This window comes from Pseudophryne corroboree, chromosome 6, assembly GCF_028390025.1.
Source record: "Pseudophryne corroboree isolate aPseCor3 chromosome 6, aPseCor3.hap2, whole genome shotgun sequence".
NCBI classification, from domain to species: Eukaryota; Metazoa; Chordata; class Amphibia; order Anura; family Myobatrachidae; genus Pseudophryne; species Pseudophryne corroboree.
Window position 1 is genome coordinate 167025702 of NC_086449.1, and position 17034 is coordinate 167042735.

Genomic DNA, 17034 nt, shown 5'->3' on the forward strand with positions numbered 1-17034 from the left:
GAGAGTGGGGACTTCATCCAGAAGTTTTCCACATGCTTGTAACCCGTTGGGAAAGACCAATGGTGGACATGATGGCGTCTCGCCTCAACAAAAAACTGGACAGCTATTGCGCCAGGTCAAGAGACCCGCAGGCAATAACTGTGGACGCGCTGGTAACGCCTTGGGTGTACCAGTCGGTGTATGTGTTTCCTCCTCTGCCTCTCATACCAAAAGTATTGAGAATTATACGGCAAAGAGGCGTAAGAACGATACTAGTGGTTCCGGATTGGCCAAGAAGGACTTGGTACCCGGAACTTCAAGAGATGATCACGGAAGATCCGTGGCCTCTACCTCTGAGAAGGGACTTGCTTCAGCAGGGTCCCTGTCTGTTTCAAGACTTACCGCGGCTGCGTTTGACGGCATGGCGGTTGAACGCCGGATCCTAAAGGAAAAAGGCATGCCGGAAGAAGTCATTCCTACCTTGATTAAAGCAAGGAAGGAAGTAACCGCGCAACATTATCACCGCATTTGGCGAAAATATGTTGCGTGGTGCGAGGATCGGAGTGCTCCGACGGAGGAATTTCAACTGGGTCGATTCCTACATTTCCTGCAATCAGGATTGTCTATGGGTCTCAAATTGGGATCTATTAAGGTTCAAATTTCGGCCCTGTCGATTTTCTTCCAGAAAGAATTGGCTTCAGTTCCTGAAGTCCAGACCTTTGTTAAGGGAGTACTGCATATACAGCCCCCTGTGGTGCCTCCAGTGGCACCGTGGGATCTCAATGTTGTTTTGGACTTTCTCAAATCTCATTGGTTTGAACCACTAAAAAATGTGGATTTGAAATATCTCACATGGAAAGTGACCATGCTACTAGCCCTGGCTTCGGCCAGGAGAGTGTCAGAACTGGCAGCTTTATCTTACAAAAGCCCATATCTGATTTTCCATTCGGACAGGGCAGAACTGCGGACTCGTCCACATTTTCTCCCTAAGGTGGTGTCAGCATTTCATCTGAACCAGCCTATTGTAGTGCCTGCGGCTACAAGCGACTTGGAGGACTCCAAGTTGTTGGACGTTGTCAGAGCTTTAAAAATATACATTTCAAGGACAGCTGGAGTCAGGAAATCTGACTCACTGTTTATACTATATGCTCCCAACAAGTTGGGCGCTCCTGCGTCTAAGCAGACTATTGCTCGCTGGATTTGTAGTACGATTCAGCTTGCACATTCTGTGGCAGGCCTGCCACAGCCAAAATCGGTAAAAGCCCACTCCACAAGGAAGGTGGGTTCTTCTTGGGCGGCTGCCCGAGGGGTCTCGGCATTACAACTCTGCCGAGCGGCTACGTGGTCGGGGGAGAACACGTTTGTAAAATTCTACAAATTTGATACCCTGGCTAAGGAGGACCTGGAGTTCTCTCATTCGGTGCTGCAGAGTCATCCGCACTCTCCCGCCCGTTTGGGAGCTTTGGTATAATCCCCATGGTCCTTTCAGGAACCCCAGCATCCACTAGGACGATAGAGAAAATAAGAATTTACTTACCGATAATTCTATTTCTCGGAGTCCGTAGTGGATGCTGGGCGCCCATCCCAAGTGCGGATTATCTGCAATAATTGTACATAGTTATTGTTACCTAAATCGGGTTATTGTTGTAGGGAGCCATCTTTCAGAGGCTCCTCTGTTATCATACTGTTAACTGGGTTTAGATCACAGGTTGTACGGTGTGATTGGTGTGGCTGGTATGAGTCTTACCCGGGATTCATAAATCCTTCCTTATTGTGTACGCTCGTCCGGGCACAGTATCCTAACTGAGGCTTGGAGGAGGGTCATAGGGGGAGGAGCCAGTACACACCACCTGATCGTAAAGCTTTACTTTTTGTGCCCTGTCTCCTGCGGAGCCGCTATCCCCCATGGTCCTTTCAGGAACCCCAGCATCCACTACGGACTCCGAGAAATAGAATTATCGGTAAGTAAATTCTTATTTTTTTCCCCCATCAGATGAATTAAATGAAGTGCGTGAAGAAGCGTGGGCTTTCCCTGATAAAAAATTGGTAATTCCTAAGAAGGTACTAATGGCGTTCCCTTTCCCGCCAGAGGATAGGTCACGTTGGGAAACACCTCCTAGGGTGGATAAAGCGCTCACACGTTTGTCTAAAAAGGTGGCACTACCGTCTCCGGATACGGCCGCCCTCAAGGAACCTGCTGATAGAAAGCAGGAGGCGATCCTGAAGTCTGTATATACACATTCAGGCATTATACTTAGGCCAGCTATTGCGTCAGCTTGGATGTGCAGTGCTGCCGCTGCGTGGTCAGATAAACTGTCAGAAAATATTGACACATTAGACAGAGACACGATCCTGTTAACCATAGACCATATAAAAGACTCAGTCTTATATATGAGAGATGCACAGAGGGAAATCTGCCGACTGGCATCTAAAGTTAGTGCATTGTCCATTTCTGCTAGGAGAGGCTTATGGACTCGCCAGTGGACAGGAGATGCAGATTCTAAAAGGCACATGGAAGTGTTGCCATATAAGGGTGAGGAATTATTTGGGGATGGTCTCTCGGACCTAGTTTCCACAGCAACGCCTGGGAAGTCAGCATTTTTACCCCATGTCCCCTCACAGCCTAAGAAGGCGCCGTTTTATCAGGTTCAGTCCTTTCGGACCCAGAAAAACAGGCGTGGAAAAGGCGGGTCTTTTCTATCCAGAGGCAGAGGTAGGGGAAAAAGGCTGCAACAAACAGCAGGTTCCCAGGAGCAAAAGTCCTCCCCCGCTTCTTGTCCGTCGCGTGACGGTGGGGCTCCACAGGCGGAGCCTGGTACGGTGGGGGGCCGCCTCAAGAATTTCAGCGATCAGTGGGCTCGCTCACAGGTGGATCCCTGGATCCTTCAAATAGTATCTCAGGGGTACAAACTGGAATTCGAGGCGTCTCCACCCCACCGGTTCCTAAAATCTGCCTTGCCGATTGCTCCCTCAGACAGGGAAGCGGTGCTAGCGGCAATTCACAAGCTGTATTCCCAGCAGGTGATAATCAAGGTACCCCTACTTCAACAAAGCCGGGGTTACTATTCCACACTATTTGTGGTACCGAAACCGGACGGTTCGGTGAGACCCATTTTAAATTTGAAATCCTTGAACACATACATAAGAAAATTCAAGTTCAAGATGGAATCGCTCAGGGCGGTTATTGCGAGCCTGGAAGAGGGGGATTACATGGTATCCCTGGACATCAAGGATGCTTACTTGCATGTCCCCATTTACCATCCTCACCAGGACTACCTCAGATTTGTGGTACAGGATTGCCATTACCAATTCCAGACGCTGCCGTTTGGACTGTCCACGGCACCGAGGGTATTTACCAAGGTTATGGCGGAAATGATGATACTCCTTCGAAAAAAGGGAGTTTTAATTATCCCGTACTTGGACGATCTCCTAATAAAAGCGAGGTCCAAGGAACAGTTGTTGGTGGGAGTAGCACTATCTCAGGAGGTGCTGCACCAGCACGGCTGGATTCTGAATATCCCAAAGTCACAGCTGGTTCCGACGACACGGCTACTGTTCCTGGGTATGATTCTGGATACAGTCCAGAAAAAAGTGTTTCTCCCGGAGGAGAAAGCCAGGGAGTTGTCATCTCTAGTCAGAGACCTCCTGAAACCAAAACAGGTATCAGTGCATCGCTGCACGCGGGTCCTGGGAAAGATGGTGGCTTCTTACGAAGCAATTCCCTTCGGCAGGTTCCATGCCAGAATCTTTCAGTGGGACCTGTTGGACCAGTGGTCCGGATCGCATCTTCAGATGCATCGCTTAATAACCCTGTCTCCAAGAACCAGGGTGTCTCTACTGTGGTGGCTGCAGAGTGCCCATCTTCTAGAGGGCCGCAGGTTCGGCATACAGGACTGGGTCCTGGTGATAACGGATGCCAGCCTTCGAGGCTGGGGGGCAGTCACACAGGGAAGAAACTTCCAATGACTATGGTCGAGTCAGGAGACTTCCCTTCACATAAATATTCTGGAACTAAGGGCCATCTACAATGCCCTAAGTCAAGCAAAATCCCTGCTCCTACACCAGCCGGTGCTGATCCAGTCAGACAACATCACGGCAGTCGCCCATGTAAATCGACAGGGCGGCACAAGAAGCAGGATGGCGATGGCAGAAGCCACAAGAATCCTCCGATGGGCGGAGAATCATGTACTAGCACTGTCAGCAGTGTTCATTCCGGGAGTGGACAACTGGGAAGCAGACTTCCTCAGCAGACACGACCTCCACCCGGGAGAGTGGGGACTTCATCCAGAAGTCTTCCAGATGCTGGTAAACCGTTGGGAAAAACCACAGGTGGACATGATGGCGTCCCGCCGCAACAAAAAGTTAAAAAGATATTGCGCCAGGTCAAGGGACCCTCAGGCGGTAGCTGTGGACGCTCTAGTGACACCGTGGGTGTACCAGTCGGTTTATGTGTTCCCTCCTCTGCCTCTCATACCAAAGGTATTGAGAATAATACGAAAGCGAGGAGTAAACACAATTCTCGTGGTTCCGGATTGGCCAAGACGAGCGTGGTACCCGGAACTTCAAGAGATGCTCTCAGAGGACCCGTGGCCTCTACCGCTCAGACAGGACCTGCTACAGCAGGGGCCCTGTCTGTTCCAAGACTTACCGTGGCTGCGTTTGACGGCATGGCGGTTGAACACCGGATCCTAAAGGAAAAGGGTATTCCGGAAGAAGTCATTCCTACGCTTATTAAGGCCAGGAAAGATGTTACGGCAAAGCATTATCACCGCATATGGCGGAAATATGTTGCATGGTGCGAGGCCAAAAAGGCCCCAACAGAGGAATTTCAACTAGGTCGATTTCTGCATTTCCTGCAAGCAGGAGTGAATATGGGCCTAAAACTAGGCTCCATTAAAGTACAGATCTCGGCTCTGTCGATTTTCTTTCAAAAAGAACTAGCTTCAGTACCTGAAGTTCAGACATTTGTGAAAGGAGTGCTGCATATTCAGCCCCCGTTTGTGCCTCCTGTGGCACCTTGGGATCTCAACGTGGTGTTGAGTTTCTTAAAATCACATTGGTTTGAGCCACTAAAAACCGTGGATCTGAAATATCTCACGTGGAAAGTGGTCATGTTATTGGCCTTGGCTTCAGCCAGGCGAGTGTCAGAATTGGCGGCTTTATCTTGTAAAAGCCCTTATCTGAGTTTCCATATGGATAGGGCAGAATTGAGGACTCGTCCCCAATTTCTCCCTAAGGTGGTGTCAGCGTTTCACCTGAACCAGCCTATTGTGGTGCCTGCGGCTACTAGGGATTTGGAGGACTCCAAGTTGCTAGACGTTGTCAGGGCCCTGAAAATATATGTTTCCAGGACGGCTGGAGTCAGAAAATCTGACTCGCTGTTTATCCTGTATGCACCCAACAAGCTGGGTGCTCCTGCTTCTAAGCAGTCTATTGCTCGCTGGATTTGTAGTACAATTCAGCTTGCACATTCTGTGGCAGGACTGCCACAGCCAAAATCTGTAAATGCCCATTCCACAAGGAAGGTGGGCTCATCTTGGGCGGCTGCCCGAGGGGTCTCGGCTTTACAACTTTGCCGAGCAGCTACTTGGTCAGGGGCAAACACGTTTGCAAAATTCTAGAGTTCTCTCATTCGGTGCTGCAGAGTCATCCGCACTCTCCCGCCCGTTTGGGAGCTTTGGTATAATCCCCATGGTCCTTACGGAGTTCCCAGCATCCACTAGGACGTCAGAGAAAATAAGAATTTACTCACCGGTAATTCTATTTCTCGTAGTCCGTAGTGGATGCTGGGCGCCCATCCCAAGTGCGGATTGTCTGCAATACTTGTAAATAGTTATTGTTAACTAAAGGGTTATTGTTGAGCCATCTGTTGAGAGGCTCAGTTGTTTTCATACTGTCAAACTGGATATAGTATCACGAGTTGTACGGTGTGATTGGTGTGGCTGGTAAGAGTCTTACCCGGGATTCTAAATCCTTCCTTATTATGTCAGCTCGTCCGGGCACAGTGTCCTAACTGAGGCTTGGAGGAGGGTCATAGTGGGAGGAGCCAGTGCACACCAGGTAGTCATAAATCTTTCTAGAGTGCCCAGCCTCCTTCGGAGCCCGCTATTCCCCATGGTCCTTACGGAGTTCCCAGCATCCACTATGGACTACGAGAAATAGAATTACCGGTGAGTAAATTCTTATTTTTTCCAATAGTGCCATGGGACCTTAATTTGGTTCTATCAGTGTTTCATTTTCTATTTGTGCTTTTGGAAATAGTTGACCTCATGGGTGTTGTTTTGTTTGATTGATTTATTTATCATTGCAACAATTACAATATATATCAACTCAAAAAATAACAGTAAAGTAACAGCCAAGTAAGAGAACAGTCATCGGCCCCTCAACATAACCCTTTCCATCAGTTATAAAATGGTCTCCTTCTGGACTTCCCACATAATGTATGATTGCAGTCACCTATGGTGAATCACCTTTCTCATCAATTAGTTCAACACAGGTGATGTCAAGCATAAATTAAGAGAAATGTCCAGGAGCCGAGCATTTTGTTTCTCATGAGATGGGTCATGTTGGAATGTCTGTAGTCATACATAATTAAATATTGAATAGCAACCAGAGCTGGATTAAAGCACTTAATATTGGGTTGTGTGGTGGTGGGAGCACTAAAGACCAATCTTTGGGACATGGTGATCCGGTCATAGGGGGTCATTCCGAGTTGTTCGCTCTTTGCCGATTTCCGCAACGGAGCGATTAAGGCAAAAACGCACATGCGCATGGTACGCAGTGCGCATGCGCTAAGTATTTTAGCACAAAACTTAGTAGATTTACTCACGTCCGAACGAAGAATTTTCATCGTTGATGTGATCGGAGTGTGATTGACAGGAAGTGGGTGTTTCTGGGCGGAAACTGACCGTTTTCTGGGAGTGTGCGGAAAAACGCAGGCGTGCCAGGATAAAACGTGGGAGTGTTTGGAGAAACGGGGGAGTGTCTGGGCGAACGCTGGGTGTGTTTGTGACGTCAAACCAGGAACGAAACTGACTGAACTGATCGCAATGGCTGAGTAAGTCTCGAGCTACTCAGAAACTGCTAAGAATTTTCTATTTGCAATTCTGCTAATCTTTCGTTCGCAATTCTGCTAAGCTAAGATACACTCCCAGTAGGCGGCGGCCTAGCGTGTGCAATGCTGCTAAAATCTGCTAGCGAGCGAACAACTCGGAATGAGGGCCCTAGTGCATAAGGCCTTTGGTGTGCACATGAACGTGAATACATACATAGGGGTAATTCAGAGTTGATCGCAGCAGCAAATTTGTTAGCAGTTGGGCAAAACCATGTGCACTGCAGGGAAGGGCAGATATAACATTTGCAGAGAGAGTTAGATTTGGGTGGGTTATTTTGTTTCTGTGCAGGGTAAATACTGGCTGCTTTATTTTTACACTGCAATTTAGATTTCAGTTTGAACACCCCCCACCCAAATCGATCTCTCTCTGCGCATGTTACAACTGACCCCCCTGCAGTGCACATGGTTTTGTCCAACTGCTGACAAATTTGCTGCTGCGATCAACTCTGAATTAGGCCCTATGTCACACACGTATACACATACATACATACATACATACATATATACTGTCAGATACACATACAGATGTAGTCATGCTCATCTTTGCGACATGGCTTGCTGCATGGCATGTCAGGCTTTGAATATTTGCAGCCTGGCACGCCATGCACCATGCTTGGATGCAACATGCTGCATCACGGTAAGATGAGCATGGCTACATCTGTACATATGTACAGTCATTCAGTCAGACACACAGTCACATAGTTATACAGTATATACATTGTGATAAAAGCACTAGTAAAGTGATAAAGGGAGATATGTTGGTCCCATGTTTCTGACCTATATGATTTAAACCCCCAGGAAAATGTCTGTTTCTGCAACACAGACTTGGTTAGATTTTGGGCTTTAGTAAAAACTGTTTGAGGGTTCCTGGGGGCATTGATAGAGAGAGAAGGCAGGCTCCATTCATTAGGCACATTTCAGGTCTTTCCTCCTGAGAGCAAGCTAATTAAGTACCTGCACCTGTAAGATGCTGATAAAAGGTGGGTCAGGGTTTTACTCTGAGTTTTATACCTGGGGGAACAGGCAGGAGGCTTGTTATGAGACACTGTGCTTTACTGACTGTGAGTACTATGCCTATGTTTGTGGTAGGGGCATTAGGTCCTACCACTCTGAGAGGGGGAATCTGTATTGTTTAGTTAGTGCCCAGATAGGCTAGAATTTATTTACTCCTACCTTCATCTACTCACAACATACTGTCACACACCATCATAAACGTACATAGGGGCCGATTCAATTGTTGGTCGCCCCAGCTGCCACTAGATGGCGCACAAGGAAGTACCAGTAAGTAATTAAACATGAACTATGGCTCCCAAATTTGATGGAAACTCTAAACTGTCATCTTCAATATAAACAGGGCTGGTAGGAATATTATTGAATTGTATCCAGTGGAACATTTTGTTTCTGAATTAAGAACACCTTCACAACCTGTTCACCAGAGGCCATCTCAATAAAATGCTGCTATTTCTGTTATATTGGCCAATCATTTGCTGTGTGTAAATATAAAATTGCCCATAGATTCTGTGTGAATATGAATTGTGTTTTTATAAATTATGTTTATATGTGCCTAAAATAGTCTATATAATAAAAGGCCAACGCTGCTCCTCCCCTCTAAGGGGGAATTCAAGTGTTTTGCACTCCAGCGGCCACTAGATGGCGCTCCCAAGGAGCAATTCAATTGTTGCTCTGTTCAGGTGTGCACAGCCCCCGGCGCTGACATTACTGTTATGATGTTCGGTCATTTTGACGGCCTGGTAACTAGTCTTTTAAGAATTAAATATCCACTATTTCACTTTTGGCAGTGTGGCTACTATCTTTTTCATAAAAATAGCTCAATGAATAAGCGCAGTTCATTTTCCCAGTTCCTTGGGTGATTTGGACCTGCTTTTTATGGATTACAGATAGTTTTCATTCATACAGAAGTGGGGTTTGCCACCAGCTTTATGGACTATTGCTCAGTAGCTAACATCTACCATTCTCCAGGCTTATCTCATTTCAAGTTAAACTGATAAATACCTCTGCTCCCTCTCCCAGATCAGCGAGTGCCTACTGGACCGTGCAGCATGAGGCCTAGGCCGAGTAACTATCCCGGCAAGCTACCTGGTGTTCTCTCCATAATTTTACCAAATTCTGCATTTTTTCATAGTTTCTCTATCGTCCTAGTGGATGCTGGGGTTCCTGAAAGGACCATGGGGAATAGCGGCTCCGCAGGAGACAGGGCACAAAAAGTAAAGCTTTAGGATCAGGTGGTGTGCACTGGCTCCTCCCCCTATGACCCTCCTCCAAGCCAGTTAGATTTTGTGCCCGGCCGAGAAGGGTGCAATCTAGGTGGCTCTCCTAAAGAGCTGCTTAGGAAAGTTTAGCTTAGGTTTTTTATTTTACAGTGAGTCCTGCTGGCAACAGGATCACTGCAACGAGGGACTTAGGGGAGAAGAAGTGAACTCACCTGCGTGCAGGATGGATTGGCTTCTTGGCTACTGGACATCAGCTCCAGAGGGACGATCACAGGTACAGCCTGGATGGTCACCGGAGCCTTGCCGCCGGCCCCCTTGCAGATGCTGAAGTAAGAAGAGGTCCAGAATCGGCGGCAGAAGACTCCTCAGTCTTCTAAAGGTAGCGCACAGCACTGCAGCTGTGCGCCATTTTCCTCTCAGCACACTTCACACGGCAGTCACTGAGGGTGCAGGGCGCTGGGAGGGGGGCGCCCTGGGAGGCAAATGAATACCTATTTTGGCTAAAAATACCTCACATATAGCCTCCGGAGGCTATATGGAGATATTTAACCCCTGCCAGAATCCGTTAAGAGCGGGAGACGAGGCCGCCGAAAAAGGGGCGGGGCCTATCTCCTCAGCACACAGCGCCATTTTCCCTCACAGAAAGGCTGGAGGGAAGGCTCCCAGGCTCTCCCCTGCACTGCACTACAGAAACAGGGTTAAAACAGAGAGGGGGGGCACTAATTTGGCGATATGCTTATATATATATTAAGATGCTATAAGGGAAAACACTTATATAAGGTTGTCCCTATATAATTATAGCGTTTTTGGTGTGTGCTGGCAAACTCTCCCTCTGTCTCTCCAAAGGGCTAGTGGGTCCTGTCCTCTATCAGAGCATTCCCTGTGTGTGTGCTGTGTGTCGGTACGTGTGTGTCGACAGGTAGGAGGACGATGTTGGTGAGGAGGCGGAGCAATTGCCTGTAATGGTGATGTCACTCTCTAGGGAGTCGACACCGGAATGGATGGCTTATTTAGGAAATTACGTGATAATGTCAACACGCTGCAAGGTCGGTTGACGACATGAGACGGCCGACAAACAATTAGTACGGTCCAGACGTCTCAAAAACACCGTCAAGGGTTTTAAAACGCCCGTTTACTTTAGTCGGTCGACACAGACACAGACAGGGACACTGAATCCAGTGTCGACGGTGAATAAACAAACGTATTCCTTATTAGGGCCACACGTTAAAGGCAATGAAGGAGGTGTTACGTATTTCTGATACTACAAGTACCACAAAAGAGGGTATTATGTGGGATGTGAAAAAACTACCATAGTTTTTCCTGAATCAGATAAATTAAATAAAGTGTGTGATGATGCGTGGGTTCCCCCCGATAGAAAATTATGGGCGGTATACCCTTTCCCGCCAGAAGTTAGGGCGCGTTGGGAAACACCCCTTAAGGTGGATAAGGCGCTCACACGCTTATCAAAACAAGTGGCGGTACCGTCTATAGATAGGGCCGTCCTCAAGGACCAGCTGACAAGGCTGGAAAATATAATAAAAAGTATATACACACATACTGGTGTTATACTGCGGCCAGCGATCGCCTCAGCCTGGATGTGCAGAGCTAGGGTGGCTTGGTCGGATTCCCTGACTAAAAATATTGATACCCTTGACAGGGACAGTATTTTATTGACTATAGAGCATTTCTATATATGCGAGATGCACAGAGGGATATTTGCACTCTGGCATCATGAATAAACGCGATGTCCATAACTGCCAGAAGATGTTATGGACACGACAGTGGTCAGGTGATGCAGATTCCAAACGGCACAGTATGGCCGTATAAAGGAAGAGGACTTGTTTGGGGTCGGTCCATCGGACCTGGTGGTCACGGCAACTGCTGGAAAATCCACCGTTTTTTACCCTAAGTCACATCTCTGCAGAAAAAGACACCGTCTTTTCAGCCTCAGTCCTCTCGTCCCTATAAGATCATATCTGCCCAGGGATAGAGGAAAGGGAAGAAGACTGCAACAGGCAGCCTATTCCCAGGAACAGAAGCGTTCCACCGCGTCTGACAAGTTCTCAGCATGGCGCTGAGACCGTACAGGACCCCTGGATCCTACATGTAGTATCCCGGGGGTACAGATGGGAATGTCGAGACGTTTCCCCTTCGCAGGCTCCTGAAGTCTGCTTTACCAAGTCTCCCTCCGACAAGGAGGTAGTATGGGAAAAAATTCACAAGCTGTGTTCCCAGCAGGTGACAATTAAATTACCCCTCCTACTACAGAAAAGGGGTATTATTCCACACTATATTGTGGTACTGAAGCCAGAAGGCTAGGTGAGACTTATTCTAAAAAAATTTTTTTTGAACACTTACAAAGGTTCAAATTAAGATGAAGTCACTCAGAGCAGTGATAACGAACCAGGAAGAAGGGGACTATATAGTGTCCCGGGACATCAGGGATGCTTACCTCTATGTCCCAAATTTGCCCTTCTCACTAAGGGTACCTCAGGTTCGTGGTGCAGAACTGTCACTATCAGTTTCAGACGCTGCCGTTTGGATTGTCCACGGCACCCCGGGGTCTTTACCAAGGTAATGGCCGAATTGATGATTCTTCTTCGAAGAAAAGGCGTCTTAATTATCCCTTACTTGGACGATCTCCTGATAGGGGCATAGTCCAGGGAACAGTTGGAGGTCGGAGTAGCACTATCTCGGATACTGCTACAATCAGCACGGGTGGATTCTAAATATTCCAAAATCGCAGCTGATCCCGACGACACGTCTGCTGTGCCTAGGGATGATTCTGGACACAGTCCAGAAAAAGGTGTTTCTCCCGGAAGAGAAAGCCAGGGAGTTATCCGAGCAAGTCAGGAACCTCCTAAAAACAGTGCATCATTGCACAAGGGTCCTGGTAAAAATTGTGGCTTCCTACGAAGCAATTCCATTCGGCAGATTTCACGTAAGAACTTTTCAGTGGGATCTGCTGGACAAATGGTCCGGATCGCATCTTCAGATGCATCAGCGGATAACCCAATATCCAAGGACAAGGGTGTCTCTCCTGTGGTGGTTATAGAGTGCTCATCTTCTAGAGGGCCGCAGATTCGGCATTCAGGATTGGATGCTGGTAACCACGGAGCCCAGCCTGAGAGGCTGGGGAGCAGTCACACAAGGGAAAAATTTCCAGGGAGTGTGATCAAGTATGGAGACTTTTCTCCACATAAATATACTGGAGCTAAGGGTAAATTTATAATGCTCTAAGCTTAGCAAGACCTCTGCTTCAAGGTCAGCCGGTATTGATCCAGTGGGAAAAACATCACGGCAGTCGCCCACGTAAACAGACAGGGCGACACAAGAAGCAGGAGGGCAATGGCAGAAACTGCAAGGACTTTTCGCTGGGCGGAAAATCATGTGATAACACTGTCAGCAGTTTTTCATCCCGGGAATGGAAACTGGGAAGCAGACTTCCTCAGCACGACCTCCACCCGGGAGAGTGGAAACTTCATTGAGAAGTTTTTTCCACATGATTGTAAACCGTTGGGAAATACCAAAGGTGGACATGATGGCGTCCCGTCTGAACAAAAAACGGGACAGGTATTGCGCCAGGTCAAGGGACCCTCAGGCAATAGATGTGGACGTTCTGGTAACACCGTGGGTGTACCAGTCGGTGTATGTGTTCCCTCCTCTGCTTCTCATACCTAAGGTGCTGAGAATTATAAGACGTAGAGGAGTAAGAACTATACTCATGGCTCCGGATTGGCCAAGAAGGACTTGGTACCCGGAACTTCAAGAGATGCTTACAGAGGTCTTATGGCCTCTGCCGCTAAGAAGGGACTTGCTTCAGCAAGTACCATGTCTGTTCCAAGACTTACCGCAGCTGCGTTTGTCGGCATGGCGATGGAAAGCCGGATCCTAAGGGAAAAAAGGCATTCCGGAAGAGGTCATTCCTACCCTGGTCAAAGCCAGAAAGGAGGTGACCGCACAACATTATCACCACGTGTGGCGAAAATTTGTTGCGTGGTGTGAGGCCAGGAAGGCCCCACAAAGAAATTTCAACTCGGTCGTTTCCTGCATTTCCTGCAAACAGGAGTGTCTATGGGCCTCAAATTGGGGTCCATTAAGGTTCAAATTCGGCCCTGTAAATTTTCTTCCAGAAAGAATTGGCTTCAGTTCCTGAAGTCCAGAAGTTTGTCAAGGGAGTATTGCATATACAAACCCCTTTTTTGTGCCTCCAGTGGCACTGTGGGATCTCAACGTAGTTCTGGGATTTCTCAAATCACATTGGTTTAAAACCAGTCAAATATGTGGATTTGCAGCATCTCACATAAAAAGTGACCATGCTCTTGGCCCTGGCCTGGACCAGGCGAGTGTCAAATTGGTGGTTTTTTCTCAAAAAAGCCCATATCTGTTTGTCCATTCGGACAGGGCAGAGCTGCGGACTCGTCCCCAGTTCTCTCCCTAAGGTGGTGTCAGTGTTTCACCTGAACCAGCTTATTGTGGTGCCTTGCACCTACTAGGGACTTGGATGACTCCAAGTTGCTAGAAGTTGTCAGGGCACTGAAAATATATTCCAGGACAGCTGGAGTCAGAAAATCTGACTCGCTGTTTATACTGTATGCACCCAACAAGTTGGGTGCGCCTGCTTCTAAGCAGTCGATTGCTCGTTGGATTTGTAACACAATTCAACTTGCACATTCTGAGGCAGGCCTGCCACAGTCTAAATCGGTTAAGGCCCATTCCACAAGGAAGGTGGGCTCATCTTGGGCGGCTGCCCGAGAGGTCTCGGCATTACAACTCTGCCGAGCAGCTACGTGGTCAGGGGAAAACACGTTTGTAAAATTCTACAAATTTGATATCCTGGCAAAAGAGGACCTGGAGTTCTCTCATTCGGTGCTGCAGAGTCATCCGCACTCTCCCGCCCGTTTGGGAGCTTTGGTATAATCCCCATGGTCCTTTCAGGAACCCCAGCATCCACTAGGACGATAGAGAAAATAAGAATTTACTTACCGATAATTCTATTTCTCGGAGTCCGTAGTGGATGCTGGGCGCCCATCCCAAGTGCGGATTATCTGCAATACTTGTACATAGTTACAAAAATCGGGTTATTATTGTTGTGAGCCATCTTTTCAGAGGCTCCGCTGTTATCATACTGTTAACTGGGTTTAGATCACAAGTTGTACGGTGTGATTGGTGTGGCTGGTATGAGTCTTACCCGGGATTCAAAATTCCTCCCTTATTGTGTACGCTCGTCCGGGCACAGTACCTAACTGGCTTGGAGGAGGGTCATAGGGGGAGGAGCCAGTGCACACCACCTGATCCTAAAGCTTTACTTTTTGTGCCCTGTCTCCTGCGGAGCCGCTATTCCCCATGGTCCTTTCAGGAACCCCAGCATCCACTACGGACTCCGAGAAATAGAATTATCGGTAAGTAAATTCTTATTTTTGCATCCAAGAAGACTAGCTGAAGATGAGATGTTGTGCGCACAGCTTTACCTGAGTGTACTGTATCCTGGGGGTATCTGCAATGCATTGTCCCCCATATAGGGAAATAGAAGAACACTTTTGTACTTGCGTTAAATGGATTTCTCTGATTCCATATGGGCACACTGCATTACCACCAGTCCTTTTTCCTATGAAACAAGGTAACGGCACTATGAAATAAGGGTACCAGTACTCCCCTAAACTGCTGAAATTTCTGTGGCCAGGTAGGTGTCTCTCTAGTCCATGGGTCTTCAACCTGCGGCTCTCCAGCTGTTGTGCTATTTTCTTAGAGCGGATTGTCAAAATATACCAGCTATGATGGTAGAATTTCCTGTTTCCAGAAAAAAACTGCCATAGAGCACAGGCTACTGCCCTTTACGCTCTTTGGTTCAGTTCTCTATGTTTGGTGGAGCGTAATGTTTCTTCTCCTTGCATTGTTCTGTTTATCCTACACTTTGGGGCCTTCCCTTGGAACGGATATAGAAATGAGGAGTTTCAGACTTTTGCAGTGTCTCTCGATGGAATCAGACAAAAATCCCCTTTAATTCTTAATAAAAAGATTTATTTGTATGAGCACATTTGGTTATTTGGTACCATCCGAGTGTTATACCATCGCTCTGATGTCCTAACCTTTTGTTTCTTTACCAGGTAACACCTCTCCAGAGCAGAAGGAGCCTACTCCCTTCACCATTGAGTGGATCCCAGACATTCTACCACTCTCCAAAATCGGCGAGCTGCGCATTAAATTTGAATATGGACATCATCGTAATGGACCCTTGCCAGATTTCCAGGAGCCCTCTCCCCACACTTTGGAACACACCCTAGAGATCACCCCTCTCACCACTATTACATTTGACTGATTCTGTACAATCACATTTACCAAGATGACAATGCTGCAGCCTGATTAACACAATCTGATGGGCAAGAGCCGCCATATTGTTTTAGTCATTCAGCTGCCAAAGGAGGTTTATCCTATACAGTGACTGCTGGGCCGTAACATTTCTTGTGCAGTAATACGCAGTTCTTTTTCTTATCCGCTGCTATGATATACAGTTTTGTGTGCGCGTGTGCTTGTCTTCACGTTTTGTTTTGTTTTAATAATTTAAGATTGCTAGTTTAATTATGTGACCGATGCTTTGAAATGTTGTCAGTACAAGCACCTATGACTTTCAGAAGCAATGTTTTAAATGAACCATACGTCCTCTTGGCCAATGGATGTGTTCCACTCACAACGGGCCCTCTCTACAGCGTCCTCTCACTGGCTTGGCGATCTCTAGGGGTAAAAGACTTGGGAGCTCGTTCCAGTTGTTAAGTGCTGATGAGTCCTCATATCTTCTCATTTAATGTGAGAGAAGAACATTACAGAAGTCAGAAGTATTTCCTCTACCGGAAAGATTTTGTATATTTGCAGTCTGTACATTTTATCTGTCTCCTCAAACCCCTTTTTAGACAAGTGTCTGTATTTAACATAGTGAGAGAAATTGTAGTTTATTATTCTGATGGAATGACTGTAATTGTTAGCTTGGAAAGAAGAGTGTATAATAACTGTGATAGCTGAACGTGAACATCCTAACCATATAAACTTAGACATACTATACTCTCCACAATTTTCTTTACTTGTGTGAATAGGCTATGTGTTTTCTATTCTTTTACGTGATGTCATGAGTTATGTCCTTTTAGCACAGACCTGGCCAACCTGTGGCTCTCCAGCTGTTGGGAAACTACAAGTCCCAGAATGCCTTGCCACAGTTTTGCTATTCGGGAATGCTAAAACTCTGCAGGGCATGCTGCGATGTATAGTTTCACAACAGCTGGAGAGCCACAGGTTGGCCAGGCCTGTTTTAGCACATGGTCACACCCCTGATGACATCACTGCCCACACGCTATTGTATAACAAGCGGATTGTCACACTTTTGCCTTTATTTCTATTTCTCTGGTTTGTCGGCAGAACAGACTCTTAAGGGAAATCATAAATCACTGTAGACTGGCAGTCCACACTAATGCTTCACATAGATCAGAGTACATTACATGCATCAATTACCATGGTGCCTGTACACATCTGCTGCTCACGGGCTGCAGTGTCAGTTATGGGTCAGAGTAAAGTACTGGAAAATCATGTGTAATGTTCTGGCATCAGCTATGCAGCCACTGCTTATACTGCTGCTCCCTTGGACAGGTGTGGGTGCAGGCACTGTGATCAGTAATTCTGGAGCAGACATGATTTTTCAACTAGTACCAAACTGACCTGACA

At 47.1% G+C, this 17034-nt stretch overlaps 1 protein-coding gene across 5 annotated transcripts in view; it reads left to right on the forward strand.

Moving 5' to 3' along the window:
• The window catches only part of C6H2orf42 (chromosome 6 C2orf42 homolog), a 75294-nt gene extending 58904 nt beyond the window's left edge, over positions 1-16390 (forward strand). For all 5 annotated transcript variants that reach the window (XM_063932090.1, XM_063932093.1, XM_063932091.1 and 2 more), the window contains exon 9: positions 15432-16390. In XM_063932090.1, the coding sequence (XP_063788160.1) occupies positions 15432-15643 (212 nt within the window). In that variant the 3' untranslated portion in view covers positions 15644-16390. The remainder of the gene's footprint in view (positions 1-15431) is intronic.
• Positions 16391-17034: the final 644 nt, after the last annotated feature.